Source organism: Ranitomeya variabilis, chromosome 5, assembly GCF_051348905.1.
Source record: "Ranitomeya variabilis isolate aRanVar5 chromosome 5, aRanVar5.hap1, whole genome shotgun sequence".
In the NCBI taxonomy this organism is placed as follows: domain Eukaryota; kingdom Metazoa; phylum Chordata; class Amphibia; order Anura; family Dendrobatidae; genus Ranitomeya; species Ranitomeya variabilis.
The window spans coordinates 27,540,472-27,565,240 of record NC_135236.1 but is presented as its reverse complement, the minus strand read 5'-3'; the positions used below and the strand labels follow the sequence as shown (position 1 = coordinate 27,565,240).

Below are 24,769 nucleotides of genomic sequence, written 5' to 3'. Positions count from 1 at the left end.
AGATTAAATGATTTCATCTCACCTCCTGACAAAGGTTTAACTGCAATGTGCTCCAGGGCTGGCGCCATCCCGAAAGGTTCATCTTTGGGCTTCCAATGAGCCTGTGTAGGGTGTCCATCGAGATTGTTATTTTACTTTGTATATGTATCTTTACTCTATTATGAAATGACATAGAGATATGGTTGGTTTTATTTCTCAGGGAACATTTAATTCCCATCAATGTTTGGCTCTGTGATTCCAGATTATATTGTAGATATTTGAATTCGGAGCCTTTAGTATTCAGCCATACTCTTAGAAGTCTACTGTAAGGTGTCTAGTGCCTTCTCATGATTGCCTCTTTTGCATAGTGGTTGGAAGGGCAGATGAAACATTTTTCATCTTTACACTTTATATAGCTGATATATCTTCCAGCATCATTATAGCCGAAATTCTATCTACATCATATCATTCTAAGAACAATTTTCTTCTTTCATCCCCAAGATACTAAACATGAATGGGTCTCATCAAGTAGCCAAAATAACAAGAGAGAGAGAATTGAATTCGGCACACGTTGTCTTCCAGTTCACTACAGACATGAATTCCTGCACAAAAACTGTATTCCTCGGGGCTTTTCTCTACTTGGTGAGTGTCTACAGCATTCAGCTATGATACAGAGTAAGAAAAGAGCCAAAGGTATAAAATATTATTCAATGTGATTTATGGACCTTTTCTCTTACTCTCTGTTCAGTTGACCACCGGCCATGTACCTTTCTCATGTGCAAATCTGGCCAAACACTCAATGGGATTTAGTAATTATGATGATTAATCCCTGTTAAACTCATGTAATTATGCTTTTCACAAAAAATTGACAGATTGTAGTTACTCTAAAATGCTGTTGATCGAATTGGGTCCTAGTAGATAAGAATTTGTCAAATTGTAGATATTTTCCCTGAAAGTTTGATTCAAATGTATTCTCCACAAAATTAATGTTCCTTATGTTCTGGGTTTTCTCCAAACCTCAGAGCATAATAAACATAAGATGCTAAAAACAATTCCTTCCTGATCACTTTTTCGGCTGCTTGCTACCTGCCATTCGATTCTCATGACCTCCATATGCGACCAAGCCTCAGATTGTAAGGTTGAGATGTCATGATGTCTCAATGCATAATGTCCTCCAAGGTTTGGTTACATCAGAAATCTTGTTCTAAAAAGGTGACACTGTAGATGATGTACTTGACCAATTTATTGACACTATAGATGAGCAGTGAGGTGACGCTGTATAGATGTAGGTGAGCAGCAGTGAGGTTGTGAAGGGTTAAACTAAGATCAAAATTAAAGTGGGCTTCATTTTGTGCTTTGCGACTCCATTTTGCTGTTTTGAGATAAATTCTGTTACTAGGCTAAAGTTTATAGCTGTTATGAGACCTTGATTGTTTCAACCTGAACAAGATGAGACTGAGGGTGTATTGTGCTACGAGATCTTGACGTACAGGCTGCTGTGTTTTTTTCTATGCCACGTAGACACGGTCATATAGGTAGTTTCCAGTTTTTCTGCACTCTTATAGGTTAAGTGCTGCAAGCGTGATTTTATACTATTGGTTGAAGTGTAACTTGCTAAGATTAAGAAAAGTGCGACAAAATAATTTTACATAGTTACATAGTTACATAGTTATTAAGGTTGAAGGAAGACTGTAAGTCCATCTAGTTCAACCCATAGCCTAACCTAACATGCCCTAACATGTTGATCCAGGGGAAGGCAAAAAAAACCCATGTGGCAAAGAGTAACTCCACCATGGGGAAAAAAATTCCTTCCCGACTCCACATACGGCAATCAGACTAGTTCCCTGGATCAACGCCTTATCAAGGAATCTAGTGTATATACCCTGTAACATAATACTTTTCCAGAAAGGTATCCAGTCCCCTCTTAAATTTAATTAATGAATCACTCATTACAACATCATACGGCAGAGAGTTCCATAGTCTCACTGCTCTTACAGTAAAGAATCCGCGTCTGTTATTATGCTTAAACCTTCTTTCCTCCAGACGTAGAGGATGCCCCCTTGTCCCTGTCTCAGGTCTATGATTAAAAAGATCATCAGAAAGGTCTTTGTACTGTCCCCTCATATATTTATACATTAACATAAGATCACCCCTTAGTCTTCGTTTTTCCAAACTAAATAGCCCCAAGTGTAATAACCTATCTTGGTATTGCAGACCCCTCAGTCCTCTAATAACCTTGGTCGCTCTTCTCTGCACCCGCTCCAGTTCAGCTATGTCTTTCTTATACACCGGAGACCAGAACTGTGCACAGTATTCTAAGTGTGGTCGAACTAGTGACTTGTATAGAGGTAAAATTATGTTCTCCTCATGAGCATCTATGCCTCTTTTAATACATCCCATTATTTTATTTGCCTTTGTAGCAGCTGCCTGACACTGGCCACTGAATATGAGTTTGTCATCCACCCATACACCCAGGTCTTTTTCATTGACGGTTTTGCCCAGAGTTTTAGAATTAAGCACATAGTTATACATCTTATTACTTCTACCCAAGTGCATGACCTTACATTTATCCCCATTAAAGCTCATTTGCCATTTTTCAGCCCAAGCTTCTAGTTTACATAAATCATCCTGTAATATAAAATTGTCCTCCCCTGTATTGATTACCCTGCAGAGTTTAGTGTCATCTGCAAATATTGAAATTCTACTCTGAATGCCCCCTACAAGGTCATTAATAAATATGTTAAAAAGAAGAGGGCCCAATACTGACCCCTGTGGTACCCCACTGCTAACCGTGACCCTGTCCGAGTGTGCTCCATTAATAACCACCCTTTGTTTCCTATCCCTGAGCCAGCTCTCAACCCACTTACACATATTTTCCCCTATCCCCATTACTCTCATTTTATGTAACAACTAGTGTTGAGCGATACTTTCCGATATCGGAAAGTATCGGTATCGGAAAGTATCGGCCGATACCGTCACAGTATCGGAATCCAATCCGATACCGATACCCGATCCCAATGCAAGTCAATGGGACGAAAATATCGGAATTAAAATAAACCCTTTATACACTTGTAGGTTCATTCTACATGAAGGAAAACAACTAAGAATATTGTAGGATGTATTGGGGGACGTGGCGGAGATATTAAAGGGACAGAGGTTTAGCCCAATGTAATAGAATAGCAGGATTTTTTATTTTTTTTTATGAAGTTCGGCGTTAGAAAGAATTTGACTATGTTTTTTTTTTTTTTTTTATGTCAGATATTGATGTTTCACTACTTCCACGCCCTTCACCTTCTTTTTTACTTCTCCCACGCTTTCTTCTTAATTATCCTCATCATCAGCTTCTTTGACATCAACTTCTTCACCTTATTCATCTTCTTCTTCATCTTCTACCTATTATTTTTTGGGTTACATTGTTCATATTCTTTTTATTTTACTATTATCTTCATCATATTCAACTTCTTCATCATATTCTTATTTGTGACAGGCATTCCCGTAGTTGTTATCTATAAAAGTTTGAAGATTACACCTTCCGTTCTGCCTGTCACAAAACAGTTACATTTGTCCGCGTTCAGTTTGGCCTGCAGCATCAGGCTTTATCCAGGGGCACCACGAGGAGGAACGGACTCACCCCCATACACTGCTTAGTCTTCTTCTGCTTATAATTTAGATAATATTTTTTGCTCTGATATTTAGTGTTATGCTTAATGTTCTTCTGCTCTTTGTTCTGCAGCCTCTTGTTCTTCTGCTTCTCGGTCTTCCAGGTCGTCGTCGTCTCCAGGGTCGTCGTCTCCGGGGTCGTCGTCATCGGGGTGGTCTTCAGGGTCGTCGTCTCCGGGGTCGTCGTCATCGGGGTGGTCTTCGGGGTCATCGTCTCCAGGGTCGTCGTCATCACGGTGGTTGTCGTCTCTGGTGTCGTCGTCATCTTAGGGGTGGTCTTCTGGGTCATTGTGTTTAGTCTCTTGAACTTGGAAATGTAGCAGAAGGTACAAGAAGGCTGAGAAAATGCCGAGAACCAGCTGATGGAACTGGAACTCGGATGGCTACCCGAAGGTCCAAGAGCCAATGGAACTACCGAGGACCAGCTGACGTTACTGGAACCCGGTTACTAAGCAGGAGGTACCTGTGCTGAAAGCACTACCAAGGACCACCTGACGTTGGTGGAACTCGGATACCCAGAGGGAGGCACCTAAGCCAAAGGCTCTGCCCGGAATCAGCTGACGGTACTGGAACCAGGATGGGGAGCAGAAGGTACAAGAGCAAAAGACACTGCCGAGAACCAGCTGACGGTGCTGGAACCCGGATGGGTAGCCGAAGGTCCAAGAGCCAATGGAACTACCGAGGACCAGCTGACGTTACTGGAACCCGGTTACTAAGCAGGAGGTACCCGTGCCTGAAAGCACTACCAAGGACCACCTGACGTTGGTGGAACTCGGATACCAAAGGGAGGCACCTAAGCCAAAGGCTCTGCCCGGAACCAGCTGACGGTACTGGAACCAGGATGGGGAGCAGAAGGTACAAGAGCAAGTGTCTGCGTGGCTTTTGCAGGACACGATGCCGGCTGCACAGCAGGGGAACAGCTGGCGGTGCTGGACCCCACTGACACATTGGCGAGGTGTTTTTCTCTGTGCAGCTAGCACATCTGGGCCCCAACTGGCGGTTTGTTAGAGCCCAGGGTCAGCAGGAGGAGGAGCAGGAGGAGGAGGAGCAGGGGGAGGGGAGTGTAGGCCGAAGCCTGCACTGGCGGCAGCTTTGGGTCTGTTGTGTCTGCGTGGCTTTTGCAGGACACGTTGCCGGCTACACAGCAGGGGAACAGCTGGCGGTGCTGGACCCCACTGACACATTGGCGAGGTGTTTGGCTCTGTGCAGCCAGCACTTCCGGACAGCAACTAGCGTTGTTGGAGCCCGGGCTCTGCAGGTGGAGCAGAGTGTAGGCCGAAGCCTAATTGAACCGATTTCAAAAGTCACCTTTAACCCCCCCTCAGGGGTTACAAAGTAGAAGAGCCACAGCTTATGCAGCAGCAGTGCTGCGCAAGTCAAAGGTTGCTCTTGTAATTTTTCTCCTTGCACACGCTGAATGGAACACGTATAACATTCAGCCCTTTATACAGTCAAACTGTGTAATGGAGGCGCGAGTTCCCTTTGTAATGAGACGCAGCACAGGTGTCAAGAATCCCACCTTGGTGCTGGGTGCAGCCTCCCGAGCGTTGTTATTTGCTGTACAGGAGTCTGCGCTGTCGTGTTATCCCCTGGCCTAGCGCCGTTAGCGCTGCCCATCTTCTGGCATCATGTAATGTCGGCCGGTGCGGTTCGCGATGACCATGAATCCCAGCCCCGCAGTGTCTTAACATTGTTAAAACACTGCGGGGCTGGGATTCAGGGCCTGGCGCAGCACATATGTTGGCCTCTCACACTCGGGTCCTTACACCCGCTTCAGACTGTGCGGCGTCATCTGATCCCTTATCGCATGCCACGGCCATGAAGCCGCACAGTCCGAAGAAGGCGGAAGGAGAGGAGGGACAGGCGAACTGATGCACTGATCCTGCCCATGAATCACACCCTCGCAGTCCCAATAAATAAGACACCGAGGGGCGTTGTGTGGGTCAGGGCGGCCGCAGAGGCGCAGCCAGCCAAACAATGATGCCAGAAGACGGGCAGCGCTACCAAGGGGGTTGCAGCGTGTCATTACAAAGGAAAGTCACACCACCGGGACGGTTAAATGGTCACACAGAGGACACATTTCAGACGTGTTTTCAGTTCCACATGTGCGAGGAGAATACGTTTCTGAGCCACCTTGCACACATGCAGCATTACCGCTGTACAAGGTGGCTGGATAACGTAAAAACGCCTGGGGGAGGGGGGACAGGTTCCCTTCAATTTCAGTTCTTGTGTCTGCGTGGCTTTTGCAGGACACGTTGCCGGCTGCACAGCAGGGGAACAGCTGGCGGTGCTGGACCCCACTGACACATTGGCTGGTGTTTTTCTCTGTGCAGCTAGCACATCTGGGCCCCAACTGGCGGTGTGTTAGAGCCCAGGGACAGCAGGAGGAGGAGCAGGAGGAGGAGGAGCAGGGGGAGGGGAGTGTAGGCCGAAGCCTGCACTGGCGGCAGCTTTGGGTCTGTTGTGTCTGCGTGGCTTTTGCAGGACACGTTGCCGGCTACACAGCAGGGGAACAGCTGGCGGTGCTGGACCCCACTGACACATTGGCGAGGTGTTTGGCTCTGTGCAGCCAGCACTTCCGGACAGCAACTAGCGTTGTTGGAGCCCGGGCTCTGCAGGTGGAGCAGAGTGTAGGCCGAAGCCTAATTGAACCGATTTCAAAAGTCACCTTTAACCCCCCCTCAGGGGTTACAAAGTAGAAGAGCCACAGCTTATGCAGCAGCAGTGCTGCGCAAGTCAAAGGTTGCTCTTGTAATTTTTCTCCTTGCACACGCTGAATGGAACACGTATAACATTCAGCCCTTTATACAGTCAAACTGTGTAATGGAGGCGCGAGTTCCCTTTGTAATGAGACGCAGCACAGGTGTCAAGAATCCCACCTTGGTGCTGGGTGCAGCCTCCCGAGCGTTGTTATTTGCTGTACAGGAGTCTGCGCTGTCGTGTTATCCCCTGGCCTAGCGCCGTTAGCGCTGCCCATCTTCTGGCATCATGTAATGTCGGCCGGTGCGGTTCGCGATGACCATGAATCCCAGCCCCGCAGTGTCTTAACATTGTTAAAACACTGCGGGGCTGGGATTCAGGGCCTGGCGCAGCACATATGTTGGCCTCTCACACTCGGGTCCTTACACCCGCTTCAGACTGTGCGGCGTCATCTGATCCCTTATCGCATGCCACGGCCATGAAGCCGCACAGTCCGAAGAAGGCGGAAGGAGAGGAGGGACAGGCGAACTGATGCACTGATCCTGCCCATGAATCACACCCTCGCAGTCCCAATAAATAAGACACCGAGGGGCGTTGTGTGGGTCAGGGCGGCCGCAGAGGCGCAGCCAGCCAAACAATGATGCCAGAAGACGGGCAGCGCTACCAAGGGGGTTGCAGCGTGTCATTACAAAGGAAAGTCACACCACCGGGACGGTTAAATGGTCACACAGAGGACACATTTCAGACGTGTTTTCAGTTCCACATGTGCGAGGAGAATACGTTTCTGAGCCACCTTGCACACATGCAGCATTACCGCTGTACAAGGTGGCTGGATAACGTAAAAACGCCTGGGGGAGGGGGGACAGGTTCCCTTCAATTTCAGTTCTTGTGTCTGCGTGGCTTTTGCAGGACACGTTGCCGGCTGCACAGCAGGGGAACAGCTGGCGGTGCTGGACCCCACTGACACATTGGCTGGTGTTTTTCTCTGTGCAGCTAGCACATCTGGGCCCCAACTGGCGGTGTGTTAGAGCCCAGGGACAGCAGGAGGAGGAGCAGGAGGAGGAGGAGCAGGGGGAGGGGAGTGTAGGCCGAAGCCTGCACTGGCGGCAGCTTTGGGTCTGTTGTGTCTGCGTGGCTTTTGCAGGACACGTTGCCGGCTACACAGCAGGGGAACAGCTGGCGGTGCTGGACCCCACTGACACATTGGCGAGGTGTTTGGCTCTGTGCAGCCAGCACTTCCGGACAGCAACTAGCGTTGTTGGAGCCCGGGCTCTGCAGGTGGAGCAGAGTGTAGGCCGAAGCCTAATTGAACCGATTTCAAAAGTCACCTTTAACCCCCCCTCAGGGGTTACAAAGTAGAAGAGCCACAGCTTATGCAGCAGCAGTGCTGCGCAAGTCAAAGGTTGCTCTTGTAATTTTTCTCCTTGCACACGCTGAATGGAACACGTATAACATTCAGCCCTTTATACAGTCAAACTGTGTAATGGAGGCGCGAGTTCCCTTTGTAATGAGACGCAGCACAGGTGTCAAGAATCCCACCTTGGTGCTGGGTGCAGCCTCCCGAGCGTTGTTATTTGCTGTACAGGAGTCTGCGCTGTCGTGTTATCCCCTGGCCTAGCGCCGTTAGCGCTGCCCATCTTCTGGCATCATGTAATGTCGGCCGGTGCGGTTCGCGATGACCATGAATCCCAGCCCCGCAGTGTCTTAACATTGTTAAAACACTGCGGGGCTGGGATTCAGGGCCTGGCGCAGCACATATGTTGGCCTCTCACACTCGGGTCCTTACACCCGCTTCAGACTGTGCGGCGTCATCTGATCCCTTATCGCATGCCACGGCCATGAAGCCGCACAGTCCGAAGAAGGCGGAAGGAGAGGAGGGACAGGCGAACTGATGCACTGATCCTGCCCATGAATCACACCCTCGCAGTCCCAATAAATAAGACACCGAGGGGCGTTGTGTGGGTCAGGGCGGCCGCAGAGGCGCAGCCAGCCAAACAATGATGCCAGAAGACGGGCAGCGCTACCAAGGGGGTTGCAGCGTGTCATTACAAAGGAAAGTCACACCACCGGGACGGTTAAATGGTCACACAGAGGACACATTTCAGACGTGTTTTCAGTTCCACATGTGCGAGGAGAATACGTTTCTGAGCCACCTTGCACACATGCAGCATTACCGCTGTACAAGGTGGCTGGATAACGTAAAAACGCCTGGGGGAGGGGGGACAGGTTCCCTTCAATTTCAGTTCTTGTGTCTGCGTGGCTTTTGCAGGACACGTTGCCGGCTGCACAGCAGGGGAACAGCTGGCGGTGCTGGACCCCACTGACACATTGGCTGGTGTTTTTCTCTGTGCAGCTAGCACATCTGGGCCCCAACTGGCGGTGTGTTAGAGCCCAGGGACAGCAGGAGGAGGAGCAGGAGGAGAAGGAGCAGGGGGAGGGGAGTGTAGGCCGAAGCCTGCACTGGCGGCAGCTTTGGGTCTGTTGTGTCTGCGTGGCTTTTGCAGGACACGTTGCCGGCTACACAGCAGGGGAACAGCTGGCGGTGCTGGACCCCACTGACACATTGGCGAGGTGTTTTTCTCTGTGCAGCTAGCACATCTGGGCCCCAACTGGCGGTGTTAGAGCCCAGGGTCAGCAGGAGGAGCTGGGGGAGCGGAGTGTAGGCCGAAGCCTGCACTGGAGCAAGTTGAAAGGAAACCTTTAACCCCCCCCCCCAGGCGTTTGTAGCTGGAAGAGCCATCGTGTACAGCACTAATGCTGGAAAAGGTAAACTTAGCTCTTTTAATTATGGTCCTTGCAGATGCTGAACCTAACACTTATGAAATGTGTCCCCTCACAGCGTTCAACCGTCCGGTCGGTGGAACTTTCCTTTGTCATGTGACGCAGCACAGCCGTCATTTTTACCCCCTTGTCGCCGTGCGCCGCCTCCTCAGCGTTGTTTGAATCTGTCCCGGAGCCTGCGCTGTTAGGTTACCCCTTGGCCATGCACACATTTTGCGCTGCCCGTCTTCTGACATCATTTGCTGTCAGGCTGGCTGCGCCTGTGCGGGTGCGCTGTCCGAGATTCAGCCTCGCGGTGTCGTCTAATGTAATCCCACCGCGGGCCTGGGATCCGTGTCCATGCGCAGTGCATATCCTCGCCTCTCACTCCCCTCCCTACGGCTTCTAAAGACTGTGCGGTGTCACGGCCGTGGCATGCTATTAGGGACCAGCTGACACCGAACAGTCTTTAGAAGCCGTAGGGAGGGGAGTGAGAGGCGAGGATATGCACTGCGCATGGACACGGATCCCAGGCCCGCGGTGGGATTACATTAGACGACACCGCGAGGCTGAATCTCGGACAGCGCACCCGCACAGGCGCAGCCAGCCTGACAGCAAATGATGTCAGAAGACGGGCAGCGCAAAATGTGTGCATGGCCAAGGGGTAACCTAACAGCGCAGGCTCCGGGACAGATTCAAACAACGCTGAGGAGGCGGCGCACGGCGACAAGGGGGTAAAAATGACGGCTGTGCTGCGTCACATGACAAAGGAAAGTTACACCTACCGGACGGTTGAACGCTGTGAGGGGACACATTTCATAAGTGTTAGGTTCAGCATATGCAAGGAGCACCACGAAAAGAGGCACTTTTTCCCTTTGCATCATTACTGCTGCACAAGGTGGCTCCTTCAGTAACAAACGCATGGGGGGGGGGGGGACAGGTTCCCTTAAATTTAACTTGTTGTGCCTGCGTGGTGGTCGCAGTACACGTTGCCGTATACACAGCAGGGGAACAGCTGGCGGTGCTGAACCCCACTAACACATAGGCGAGGTGTTTGGCTCTGTGCGTACAGCACTTCTGGACGGCAACTGGCGGTGTTGGAGCCCAGGGACAGGTGGAGGAGGAGGAGGTTGGAGGAGGTAGGAGGGATTGCCACACACACAGCAGGGGAACAGCTGACGTTACTGAACCCCAATAACAGAGGAGGGACTGTTGACTGTGCGTACAGCACTTCTGGACGGCAACTGGCGGTGTTGGAGCCCAGGGACAGGTGGAGGAGGAGGAGGTTGGAGGAGGTTGGAGGAGGTAGGAGGGATTGCCACACACACAGCAGGGGAACAGCTGACGTTACTGAACCCCAATAACAGAGGAGGGACTGTTGACTGTGCGTACAGCACTTCTGGACGGCAACTGGCGGTGTTGGAGCCCAGGGACAGGTGGAGGAGGAGGAGGTTGGAGGAGGTTGGAGGAGGTAGGAGGGATTGCCACACACACAGCAGGGGAACAGCTGACGTTACTGAACCCCAATAACAGAGGAGGGACTGTTGACTGTGCGTACAGCACTTCTGGACGGCAACTGGCGGTGTTGGAGCCCAGGGACAGGTGGAGGAGGAGGAGGTTGGAGGAGGTAGGAGGGATTGCCACACACACAGCAGGGGAACAGCTGACGTTACTGAACCCCAATAACAGAGGAGGGACTGTTGACTGTGCGTACAGCACTTCTGGACGGCAACTGGCGGTGTTGGAGCCCAGGGACAGGTGGAGGAGGAGGAGGTTGGAGGAGGTAGGAGGGATTGCCACACACACAGCAGGGGAACAGCTGACGTTACTGAACCCCAATAACAGAGGAGGGACTGTTGACTGTGCGTACAGCACTTCTGGACGGCAACTGGCGGTGTTGGAGCCCAGGGACAGGTGGAGGAGGAGGAGGTTGGAGGAGGTAGGAGGGATTGCCACACACACAGCAGGGGAACAGCTGACGTTACTGACCCCCAATAACAGAGGAGGGACTGTTGACTGTGCGTACAGCACTTCTGGACGGCAACTGGCGGTGTTGGAGCCCAGGGACAGGTGGAGGAGGAGGAGGTTGGAGGAGGTAGGAGGGATTGCCACACACACAGCAGGGGAACAGCTGACGTTACTGAACCCCAATAACAGAGGAGGGACTGTTGACTGTGCGTACAGCACTTCTGGACGGCAACTGGCGGTGTTGGAGCCCAGGGACAGGTGGAGGAGGAGGAGGTTGGAGGAGGTAGGAGGGATTGCCACACACACACAGCAGGGGAACAGCTGACGTTACTGAACCCCAATAACAGAGGAGGGACTGTTGACTGTGCGTACAGCACTTCTGGACGGCAACTGGCGGTGTTGGAGCCCAGGGACAGGTGGAGGAGGAGGAGGTTGGAGGAGGTTGGAGGAGGTAGGAGGGATTGCCACACACACAGCAGGGGAACAGCTGACGTTACTGAACCCCAATAACAGAGGAGGGACTGTTGACTGTGCGTACAGCACTTCTGGACGGCAACTGGCGGTGTTGGAGCCCAGGGACAGGTGGAGGAGGAGGAGGTTGGAGGAGGTAGGAGGAATTGCCACACACACAGCAGGGGAACAGCTGACGTTACTGAACCCCAATAACAGAGGAGGGACTGTTGACTGTGCGTACAGCACTTCTGGACGGCAACTGGCGGTGTTGGAGCCCAGGGACAGGTGGAGGAGGAGGAGGTTGGAGGAGGTTGGAGGAGGTAGGAGGGATTGCCACACACACAGCAGGGGAACAGCTGACGTTACTGAACCCCAATAACAGAGGAGGGACTGTTGACTGTGCGTACAGCACTTCTGGACGGCAACTGGCGGTGTTGGAGCCCAGGGACAGGTGGAGGAGGAGGAGGTTGGAGGAGGTAGGAGGGATTGCCACACACACAGCAGGGGAACAGCTGACGTTACTGAACCCCAATAACAGAGGAGGGACTGTTGACTGTGCGTACAGCACTTCTGGACGGCAACTGGCGGTGTTGGAGCCCAGGGACAGGTGGAGGAGGAGGAGGTTGGAGGAGGTTGGAGGAGGTAGGAGGGATTGCCACACACACAGCAGGGGAACAGCTGACGTTACTGAACCCCAATAACAGAGGAGGGACTGTTGACTGTGCGTACAGCACTTCTGGACGGCAACTGGCGGTGTTGGAGCCCAGGGACAGGTGGAGGAGGAGGAGGTTGGAGGAGGTAGGAGGGATTGCCACACACACAGCAGGGGAACAGCTGACGTTACTGACCCCCAATAACAGAGGAGGGACTGTTGACTGTGCGTACAGCACTTCTGGACGGCAACTGGCGGTGTTGGAGCCCAGGGACAGGTGGAGGAGGAGGAGGTTGGAGGAGGTAGGAGGGATTGCCACACACACAGCAGGGGAACAGCTGACGTTACTGAACCCCAATAACAGAGGAGGGACTGTTGACTGTGCGTACAGCACTTCTGGACGGCAACTGGCGGTGTTGGAGCCCAGGGACAGGTGGAGGAGGAGGAGGTTGGAGGAGGTAGGAGGGATTGCCACACACACACAGCAGGGGAACAGCTGACGTTACTGAACCCCAATAACAGAGGAGGGACTGTTGACTGTGCGTACAGCACTTCTGGACGGCAACTGGCGGTGTTGGAGCCCAGGGACAGGTGGAGGAGGAGGAGGTTGGAGGAGGTTGGAGGAGGTAGGAGGGATTGCCACACACACAGCAGGGGAACAGCTGACGTTACTGAACCCCAATAACAGAGGAGGGACTGTTGACTGTGCGTACAGCACTTCTGGACGGCAACTGGCGGTGTTGGAGCCCAGGGACAGGTGGAGGAGGAGGAGGTTGGAGGAGGTTGGAGGAGGTAGGAGGGATTGCCACACACACAGCAGGGGAACAGCTGACGTTACTGAACCCCAATAACAGAGGAGGGACTGTTGACTGTGCGTACAGCACTTCTGGACGGCAACTGGCGGTGTTGGAGCCCAGGGACAGGTGGAGGAGGAGGAGGTTGGAGGAGGTAGGAGGGATTGCCACACACACAGCAGGGGAACAGCTGACGTTACTGAACCCCAATAACAGAGGAGCGACTGTTGACTGTGCGTACAGCACTTCTGGACGGCAACTAGCGGTGTTGGAGCCCAGGGGCAGGTGGAAAAGCAGAGGAACACAATGTAGGCCGAAGCCTGAGAAAGTCGAAAGGGAACCTTTAACCCCCCCCCCCCAAGGCGTTTGTAGCTGAAAGAGCCAGCTTGTGCAGCACAAAAGATGCAAAAGGAAAAGGTGGCTCTTTTCATCATGCTCCTTGCAAACACAGAACTAAACACTTATAAAATGTGTCCCCTGAAGCCGTGAAACCGTCCCGGAGGTGGGACTTTCCTTCGTAATATGACGCAGCACAGCCATCATTACTACCCCCCCGCTGCCGTGCCCCGGCTCCTCAGCGTTGTTTGATTCCGTCCCGGAGCCTGCGCTGTTATGTTATCCCGTGGCCAGGCACACTTAGCGCTGCCCATCTTCTGACATCATTTGGTGTCAGGCTGGCTGCGCCTGTGCGGCCGCGCTGGCCGAGAGCCCGCCTCGCAGTGTCTTCTGATGTAATCCCACTGGGGGCCTGGGATCCATGGCCATGCGCAGTGCATATCCTCGCCTCTCACTCCCCTCCCTACGGCTTCTTTTTCAGACTGTGCGGTGTCACGGCCGTGGCATGCTATTAGGGACCAGCTGACACCGAACAGTCTGAAGAAGCCATAGGGAGATGAGTGAGAGGTGGAGGTTCAGATATGCACTGCGCATGTCCATAGATCCCAGGCCCCCAGTGGGATTAAATCAGAAGACACTGCGAGGCGGGCTCTCGGCCAGCGTGGCCGCACAGGCGCAGCCAGCCTGACACCAAATGATGCCAGAAGACGGGCAGCGCTAAGTGTGCCTGGCCACGGGATAACATAACAGCGCAGGCTCCGGGACGGAATCAAACAACGCTGAGGAGCCGGGGCACGGCGCCGGGGGGGTAGGAATGACGGCTGTGCTGCGTCCTATTACGAAGGAAAGTCCCACCTCCGGGACGGTTTTACGGTATCAGTGGACACATTTTATAAGTGTTAAGTTTTGCGTGTGCAAGGAGCAAAACCAAAATAGCTACCTTTTTCCTTGTGCAGCATTACTGCTGCACAAGGTGGCTCTTTCAGTAACAAACGCCTTGGGGGGGGGGGGGACAGATTCCCTTACATTTCAGTTGTTGTGTCAGCGTGGCGGTCGCATGACACATTGCCGGCTACACAGCTGGGGATCAGCTGACGTTACTGAAACCCAATAACACTGGGTCGTATGTTTTGACTGTGCAGACGGCACGTCTGAGCCTCAACTGGCGGTGTTGGAGCCCAGGAATTTAAGTTCAGGTGGTAGAAAGATGAACACAACAGGAGACCTGGATAACGTATACAGTGACCTAATTATTTAATCAGGAGGAGGAGTGGCAAATTCCTGCGAGATCCAGGCCTTGTTCATTTTCAGAAAAGTAAGCCGGTCAACGTTATCGGAGGATAGTCGCATGCGACGGTCAGTTAGTACACCACCTGCAGCACTAAAGACACGTTCCGATAATACACTGGCCGCAGGGCAAGACAGCACCTCCAATGCATACTGGCTTAGCTCTGGCCATGTATCCAGCTTTGAGACCCAAAACTTGAAAGGGGAAGAGCCGTCTGGGAGTACAGCAAGAGGGCAAGACATGTAGTCTGTCACCATCTGACGGAACCGTTGCCTCCTGCTGACTGGAGCCGTCTGTGATGGTGTAGACTTTTGTGGGGGGCACACAAAACTGTGCCACAGTTGGGCCATACTGGTCTTGCCTTGGGCAGAGGCACTGCTTCTGCTCCCTCTTTGTGCAGAGCCTCCACCACTGCCTGGACGCACTGAGCTGCTTTGGAATGCAGTAGCAGCACTTCTCTCAGTTGGAATGGAGAAGATGATGGAACTGACCAGTGTGTCTTGGTACTCCCGCATTTTTCGCTCCCGGTTCAACGGTGTGATGAGGCTTTCTACGTTGTCCCGGTAGCGAGGATCGAGGAGGGTGAACACCCAATAATCAGACATGTTGAGAATGTGGTCGATGCGGCGGTCGTTTCTCAGGCACTGCAGCATGTAATCCACCATGTGCTGCAGACTGCCAACTGCCCAAGAAACGCTGTCCCCAGCTGGAGGCGTGATCTCTGCCCGCTCGTCATCACCCCACCCTCGCTGTACACACTGAGTACTGGACAATTGTGTAACTCCCTCCTCTGGACGGATGTCTTCCTCCTCCATTGACTCCTCCTCATCCTCCTCACAAACTGTCCCCTGCCTACGCGTTTGTGAGGAACCACGTGGCGCTGACTGTCCAGAAGATGATGGAAGTGGTGAATCCTCATCCTCCACCTCTTCCACAACATCATCCCTTAGCGCTTGCAGTGATTTTTCAAGCAGGCAGATAAGGGGGACAGTCATGCTGACTAGTGCATCATCTGCACTCGCCATCCGCGTGGAATAATCAAAGGGACGCAAAACCTGGCAGACATCCTTCATAGTGGCCCACTCTGTGGTTGTGAAGTCTGTACGGCGCTGACTGCGACTTTTTTGCGCCTGATACAGCTGGTACTCCATTACAGCTTGCTGCTGCTCACACAACCGCTCCAACATATGTAACGTGGAATTCCACCTGGTAGGTAGGTCACATATGATGCGATGTTCCGGCAGGCGGTGTCGGCGCTGCAGAGCCGCAATGCGCGCTTTTGCCGTGCTGGAACGCCGCAAGTGAGCACACTCTAGGCGGACCTTGTGCAGCAGTGCATCAAGATCCGGATAGTCCCTCAAAAAACTCTGCACGACCAAATTGAGCACATGTGCCAGACATGGGATGTGAGTGAGGTTGCCGAGGCCCAGGGCTGCCACCAGATTTCGGCCATTATCACACACTACCATGCCTGGCTGGAGATTCGCTGGCTCAAACCACACATCGCTCTCCTGCTTGATGGCATTCCAGAGCTCCTGCGCTGTGTGGCTACGATTCCCCAAAAAAATTAATTTCAAGACGGCCTGTTGACGTTTGGCCACGGCTGTGCTCATGTCGGTCGTAACAGGTACACGTTCATCACGGGTCCATGTGGAGGTGGACTGTGACGGCTCCTGCAGCGATGATTCTGAGGAACTGGTGTAAGAGGAGGAGTCAATGCGTACAGAATAGATTCCTGCAATCCTTGGAGTGGGCAGGACACGTCCTGCGCCACTCGCACGGTCTGTACCCGGCTCAACTACATTAACCCAATGGGCAGTGAGGGAAAGGTATCGCCCCTGTCCATGTTGACTGGTCCACGCATCGGTGGTGAGGTGGACCTTGCTACTGACGGCGTTCAGTAGCGCGTGTTTTATGTGTCCCTCAACATGCTTGTGCAGGGCAGGGACGGCTTGCCTGCTGAAGTAAAAGCGGCTAGGCACATTGTACTGTGGGACTGCCAATGACATCAAGTCACGGAAGCTGTCAGTCTCCACCAGCCTGAATGACAGCATTTCCAGTGACAGAAGTTTGGCAATGCCTGCAGTCAGAGCCTGTGCTCGTGGGTGGTTTGACGAGAAAGGCCGCCTTTTCTCCCATGCCTGTACTACCGATGGCTGTAGACTGGGCTGGGAGTGTGTGGATGACTGGGAAAGTGGTGCTGCGGGTGGAATGACAGCGGGTCTCTGGACAACAGGGCCAGAGGTTCTTCCACGGCGATCCTGGGAGGAAGCCGAACCAGCTGCGTGTGAGCTAGAGGAAGAGGCAACACGAGCTGAAGAGGTGGTAGCTGCCGCTGTTGGTTGGCCTAGCTCTTCAGTGTGTTTGTCTAACTCCGCCGGGTGCCTGTTGCGCACATGTTTCCACATGTTGGAGGTATTGAGGTTGGCGACTTTTTGACCTCTTTTGATTTTTTGATGACACACCTTGCATCTGACATAGCAAATGTCATCTGCAACTGGGTCAAAAAAGGACCAGGCACTGCAAGTCTTGGGAGCCCCCCTTTTGACTTTTGGAAGAGACATGCTCCTTACGGGTGCCAAAGCGGAGGCTGCAGGATCCGCAGTCTTCCCCCTCCCTCTCCCTCTTTGGGCCGTACGGGGAATCTCTTCCTCAGAGCTGCTCCCACCACCTTCCTGTCTGACGCCAAGATGGGTCAAGGACCTCATCATCTACACTACCCTCTGCCCCCAACTGCTCCTCCTGGGTAGTCTCAGCAGCAGAGCACGCACCAGTAAGTGGCACCTGAGTGTCATCATCAGCTGATGCGGCCTGCGAGGTGGTGACCGGAGCCACTGGCCCACCCGCCTCTTCAGAGGAAGACAGAAAAAGCGGTTGGGCATCACTGCACCCTGCCTCTTCTTCCATTTCTCCAATGCTGCTTGGCTGGCCCCCTGTTTCCAAGCCAAGAGATGATTCAGAGAACAGAAGTAGAGACTGCTCCTGTCCTGGGATCTCTGTCTGCCTGGGCAATTTTGCAGGTGGTGAAGAGACAGATGGCTGCTCTCCAGTGCTCTGTGTCTGAGAGGATGTGGCACTAATGGAAGTTGATGCATTAGCTGCCATCCATCCCACAACGGCTTCAATTTGGTCTTCACGCAGCAGCGGTGTACGGCGCTCGGCGACAAAGCTGCGCATGAACGACTGTTCCCTTGTGAAAGTGGGTGCTGATGACTCACCGGTGCCCGCAGCAGGCACAGAATCCCCACGTCCCCTCCCTGCTCCGCGCCCACGCCCACGCCCACGTGCCTTACTCACTGCCTTCTTCATCTTGGTTGACTGATAAAGATAAGCAGAAAAGTACTAACGGCTTTGTGTGCTTATTCCTGAGCAACTCCTCCTAACAGGTATAAGACACACTAATTTTCTAAAGTGTGGACTAGACTTGAATATGAGCTAATGTGGCCTACACAAATGTAAAGTGGTGTGTAACTGGTGTGTTTGGTGAACTTTATTATTTATTTATTTTTTTGGGGCTGAACTGACAACGGATAGAGCTGCAGTCACACGGAGACCGTGCAGACAGACGTAAACGGCGCTGCAAGGCCCAAAAACCCTCCTCTACGTTATCCTATGTAGTGTTTTTCCACAAGTTAGCTGGAGACGGGTGGAAAGACACTAATAGGATTTTTTAAAATAAATTAGCAGCAGACTACACTACTTTGAAAAAAAAGAAAATTGATTTGGCGGTATGACGCAGTGAAAAACCCTGAGCTGCAGACAACCAGGCTACGGCTGCTCACAGACTACAGGGCGAGCTGCAGTCACACGGAGACCGTGCAGACAGACGTAAACGGCGCTGCAAGGCCCAAAAACCCTCCTCTACTTTATCCTATGTAGTGTTTTTCCACAAATTAGCTGGAGACGGGTGGAAAGACACTAATAGGATTTTTTAAAATAAATTAGCAGCAGACTACACTACTTTGAAAAAAAAGAAAATTGATTTGGCGGTATGACGCAGTGAAAAACCCTGAGCTGGAGACAACCAGGCTATAGCTGCTCACAGATTACAGGGCGAGCTGCAGTCACACGGAGACCGTGCAGACAGCCGTAAACGGCGCTGCAAGGCCCAAAAACCCTCCTCTACTTTATCCTATGTAGTGTTTTTCCACAAATTAGCTGGAGACGGGTGGAAAGACACTAATAGGAATTTTTGGAAAAAATGTGCAGCAGCCTGCACTACTTCAAAAAAAAAAAAAAAAAGGACAGTATGAGGCAATGAACCACCCTCCCTGAACTGAATACAACCAGCTATGGATGGCCTATGTGGCTGCACTCAGACTAGAGAGTGGGCTGCACTCACACACACACACACACAGACCTTGCAGATCGCTGTGAAAACAGCGCTACAAGGCAAAAGCAAGGTGAATAGAAGGTGAACACAGCGGTTGCTAAATTAGCCTTTGGAAAGCACAAAGAAGCAAATCGCTATCTCTAAACTGTCCCTCAGTCAGCAAACAGCGTCCTGTCACTAACTGAATTCACAGCAGAGTGATCGCAAAATGGCGCCAGCGACTTTTAAACTGCATCATGACATCATTTCAGCAGCCAATCACAGCCATGCCAGTAGTTTCATGCCCTCCATGCTGAACAGGATGTGCCCACACTTGAAATCATTCTCATTGGCTGAATTTCTGCATTTTGAATCTGGGAACTTCCGATTCCGGTATCCGATACGCGGCAAGTATCGGAATCCCGGTATCGGAATTCCGATACCGCTAGTATCGGCCGATACCCGATACTTGCGGTATCGGAATGCTCAACACTAGTAACAACCTTTTGTGTGGCACCGTATCAAAAGCTTTGGAAAAGTCCATATATACTACGTCCACTGGGTTCCCTTGGTCCAGTCCGGAACTTACCTCTTCATAGAAGCTGATCAGATTAGTCTTGACAGGATCGGTCCCTAGTAAACCCGTGCTGATACTGGGTCATGAGGTTATTCCTCTTCAGATACTCCAGCATAGCATCCCTTAGAATGCCCTCCAGGATTTTACCCACAGTAGAGGTTAAACTTACTGGCCTATAATTACCGAGTTCAGTTTTTGCCCCTTTTTTGAATATTGGCACCACATTTGCTATACGCCAGTCCTGTGGTACAGACCCTGTTATTATGGAGTCTTTAAAGATTAAAAATAATGGTCTATCAATGACTGTACTTAGTTCCTGCAGTACTCGGGGGTGTATCCCATCCGGGCCCGGAGATTTGTCAATTTTAGTTATTTTTAGACGCCGCTGTACTTCCTGCTGGGTTAAGCAGGTGACATTTAATGGGGAATTATTATCACTAGTCATATTGGCTGCCATGGGATTTTCTTTTGTAAATACTGATGAAAAAAAGTCATTTAGCATATTGGCTTTTTCCTCATCCTCATCCACCATTTCACCCAGACTATTTTTAAGGGGGCCAACACTGTCATTTTTTAGTTTCTTACTATTTATATAGTTAAAGAATATTTTGGGATTATTTTTACTCTCTCTGGCAATGAGTCTCTCTGTCTCAATCTTTGCTGCCTTGATTTGCTTTTTACAGAATGTATTTAATTTTCTGTATTTATTTAATGCCTCCTCACTACCTACTTCCTTTAATTCTCTAAATGCTTTCTTTTTGTCCCTTATTGCGCCCCTTACAGCTCTATTTAGCCATATTGGTTTCCTCCTATTTCTAGTATGTTTATTCCCATACGGTATATACTGTGCACAGGTCCTATCCAGGATGCTAATAAATGTCTCCCATTTTCTTTGTGTATTTTTGTGTCTCAGGATATCGTCCCAGTTAATTGCACCAAGATCCTCTCTCATCCGTTGGAAATTTGCCCTCCTGAAGTTTAGTGTCCTTGTCACCCCTCTACTACACATCTTATTAAAGGTTACATGAAAACTTATTATTTTGTGATCACTATTCCCCAAGTGACCCCCAACCCTTATATTTGATATGCGGTCTGGCCTGTTGGTTAATATTAGGTCTATTAGGGGTTTGCTTTTGATCCCCCCCAAACTGAGCTACGTCTCCATCTGGTCATTCTCAGTTGCCGGCAACGCCCTGTGGATCAATTTGGAAATCAGCAAATCAAGGCAGCAAAGATTGAGACAGAGAGACTCATTGCAAGAGAGAGCAAAAATAACCCCAAAATATTTTTTAACTACATAAATAGTAAGAAACTAAAAAATGATAGTGTTGGCCCCCTTAAAAATAGTCTGGGTGAAATGGTGGATGAGGATGAGGAAAAAGCCAATATGCTAAATGACTTTTTTTCATCAGTATTTACAAAAGAAAATCCCATGGCAGCCAATATGACTAGTGATAAAAATTCCCAATTTAATGTTACCTGCTTAACCCAGCAGGAAGTACGGCGGCGTCTAAAAATCACAAAAATTGACAAATCTCCGGGCCCGGATGGGATACACCCCCGAGTACTGCAGGAACTAAGTACAGTCATTGATAGACAATTATTTTTAATCTTTAAAGACTCTATAATAACAGGGTCTGTACCACAGGACTGGCATATAGCAAATGTGGTGCCAATATTCAAAAAGGGGCCAAAAACTGAACTCGGTAATTATAGGCCGGTAAGTTTAACCTCTACTGTGGGTAAAATCCTGGAGGGCATTCTAAGGGATGCTATACTGGAGTATCTGAAGAGGAATAACCTTATGACCCAGTATCAGCACGGGTTTACTAGGGACCGATCATGTCAGACTAATTTGATCAGCTTCTATGAAGAGGTAAGTTCCGGTCTGGACCAAGGGAACCCAGTGGACGTAGTGTATATGGACTTTTCAAAAGCTTTTGATACGGTGCCACACAAAAGGTTGATACATAAAATGAGAATAATGGGGATAGGGGAAAATATGTGCAAGTGGGTTGAGAGTTGGCTCAGGGATAGGAAACAAAGGGTGGTTATTAATGGAGCACACTCGGACTGGGTCACGGTTAGTAGTGGGGTACCACAGGGGTCAGTATTGGGCCCTCTTCTTTTTAACATATTTATTAATGACCTTGTAGGGGGCATTCAGAGTAGAATTTCAATATTTGCAGATGACACTAAACTCTGCAGGGTAATCAATACAGGGGAGGACAATTTTATATTACAGGCTGATTTATGTAAACTAGAAGCTTGGGCTGATAAATGGCAAATGAGCGTTAATGGGGATTAATGTAAGGTCATGCACTTGGGTAGAAATAATAAGATGTATAACTATGTGCTTAATTCTAAAACTCTGGGCAAAACCGTCAATGAAAAAGACCTGGGTGTATGGGTGGATGACAAACTCATATTCAGTGGCCAGTGTCAGGCAGCTGCTACAAAGGCAAATAAAATAATGGGATGCCTTAAAAGAGGCATAGATGCTCATGAGGAGAACATAGTTTTACCTCTATACAAGTCACTAGTGCGACCACACTTAGAATACTGTGTACAGTTCTGGCTCTCCGGTGTATAAGAAAGACATAGCTGAACTAGAGCGGGTGCAGAGAAGAGCGACCAAGGTTATTAGAGGACTGGGGGGTCTGCAATACCAAGATAGGTTATTACACTTGGGGCTATTTAGTTTGGAAAAACGAAGACTAAGGGGTGATCTTATGTTAATGTATAAATATATGAGGGGACAGTACAAAGACCTTTCTGCTGATCTTTTTAATCATAGACCGGTGACAGGGACAAGGGGGCATCCTCTACGTCTGGAGGAAAGAAGGTTTAAGCATAATAACAGATGCGGATTCTTTACTGTAAGAGCAGTGAGACTATGGAACTCTCTGCCGTATGATGTTGTAATGAGTGACTCATTGCTTCAATTTAAGAGGGGACTGGATACCTTTCTGGAAAAGTATAATATTACAGGGTATATACACTAGATTCTTGATATGGCGTTGATCCAGGGAACTAGTCTGATTGCCGTATGTGGGGTCGGGAAGGAATTTTTTCCCCCATGATGGAGCTAACTCTTACCACATGGGTTTTTTTTGCCTTCCCCTGGATCAACATGTTAGGGCATGTTAGGCTATGGGTTGAACTGGATGGACTTAAAGTCTTCCTTCAACCTTAATAACTATGTAACCATGTAACTAGGTCAACCGCGAAGGATCACGTGGGCAGCACGATGGCGCAGTGGTTAGCACAGCAGCCTTGCAGCGCTGGAGTCCTGGGTTCTAATCCCACCTTGGACAACATCTGCAAAGAGTTTGTATGTTCTCTCCGTGTTTGCGTGGGTTTCCTCCGGGCACTCCGGTTTCCTCCCACATTCCAAAGACATACTGATAGGGAATTTAGATTGTGAGCCCCATCGGGGACAGTGATGATAATGTGTACAAACTGTAAAGCGCTGCGTAATATGTTAGCGCTATATAAAAATAAAGATTATTATTATTATCCTCCCTCAACAGCGTGACACTGTAGATGTAGGTGAGCAGTTAGTTGACACTGTAGATGATGTAGGTGAGCAGTTAGTTGACACTGTAGATGATGTAGGTGAGCAGTGAGTTGAACCTGTAGATGGACTTGAGCAGTGAGATGATACTGCAGATTTGAGTATAATTCAATTCTACTCTAATTTGCTGATTCCATGGCCCCAGTCATGAGACCCTCTCTTACAGCACAAATTACAGGACCGAGAAGCACAAGTTATGCACTGGAGAGCACACAGTGGAGGACAGGCTTATTAGAAATCATTGCTGTAAGGTCATTTGGATACAACCTGAGTGCTTCTGACCCCGGTGGAACTTGGGTAGAAATAAATTCATTTTTTCCCTGTAGCTGCCATTTCCATGAGGGCAGCATTGTGACACTATTAATGTCAGATGAAATCTCTATCTGCAGGTAAGTGGTGTTTTCTGAGGTGACCAGTTCCCTGTGTCTTATTTCTAATTTCATGGCTTCTTTCTATCTGTATTTTAGAGCTTTCACCTACATGAGATTTCAAGATTGGAAAAGTCCTCTACAACTTTTAAAGATGTATGGATCATTGACAGCGTGGACTGGGAGAATCGATTTGATTTTAGCAGCCAATCTTGTGAAAAACGGAGGGATGTAGATGTGGACATTTCCAGTGACAGAAGTGGCTGCTGCAGTAGTTGTGGCGCTGAATGCAGGGATTGTCTGTGCTGTATTGGGGAAGTTTTTCTCCGTTGTGCTGAATGCTGCAATTGCTGTTTAGGTTGTCTTCTGCTCGTGCTGTGTTGTAGTGACTGATTGTATTTATATAAAAAAAAATGTGCATTTGGTTATCAAGCTGTTGTTTCTTTGTCCATGAGGCATTGAGGTGAGCAATCATTCAGCTATTTTCCATGACATCGGTAACACAAGTTTCCAGCTTGAAGGTTGACATAACTCCGTTGTGCTCATCCTATAACCTAACATATTGGTCCAGAGGAAGGTGACTCCCATAGGGAAGATGCAAATATCTCTATTTAAGGGAAAAAAAATACTTCCAGACTACAAGTACAACAATCAGGCTAGTTCCAAGGATAATTGTCCCATCGCATATTCTAGTGCCCATAACATTATATTTATTAGGAAAGGTATCAATGTCTCCTTGTAGTTTTTTTTAATTCTTTTAGTGAATTAATCATTATAACATCATGTTGAAGAGAGATCTCATCTCGCTGCTCTTACAGTAAAGAATCTGCATCTGTAATTATGATTAAACCTTCTTTACTCTAGACATAGAAGATGGCACTTGTCCCCATCGCAGGCCTGGTTGTAGAAAGATCCTGTTACAGATCTCTGTTCTGTTCTGAAAGGCATTTCACCACAGAGACCTGCCGGACCTCTTTGTTGAAATAAAAGCTGCTGGCCAATCAGAGACTGACGTAGCTGTGCTCTTGAGTGGGGAGCATGGTAGTGACATCATAAGCTGCCCGTTGCTTGCAGCTGCCAGCTTCAAAAGAGGACATCGCCTGTCATTGGAGGGGGATCAAGGTCAGTAGAATTGTTTCATTTTTTATGTTAAAGAACAACAAGGGATATGTATACTAGGACGGGCTCAAGATGTGGAACACATATAGTGGGTATGGAAGGTATTCAGACCCCTTTAAATTTTTCACGCTTTGTTTTGTTGCAGCCATTTGGTAAATTCGAAAAAGTTCATTTTTTCACATTAATGTACACCCTGCAACCCATCGTGACTAAAAAAAAAACCCAG

The 24,769-nt window shown here is 49.8% G+C and overlaps 1 protein-coding gene across 1 annotated transcript in view; it reads left to right on the top strand.

The window, feature by feature from the left end:
• Window positions 1–23,850, top strand: part of LOC143774210 (uncharacterized) — a 38,945-nt gene extending 15,095 nt beyond the window's left edge. The window contains exons 7-8 of the mRNA XM_077261591.1: window positions 481–621; window positions 23,524–23,850. Coding sequence (XP_077117706.1) covers window positions 481–621; window positions 23,524–23,817 — 435 coding nt within the window. The 3' untranslated portion in view covers window positions 23,818–23,850. The remainder of the gene's footprint in view (window positions 1–480; window positions 622–23,523) is intronic.
• Window positions 23,851–24,769: the final 919 nt, after the last annotated feature.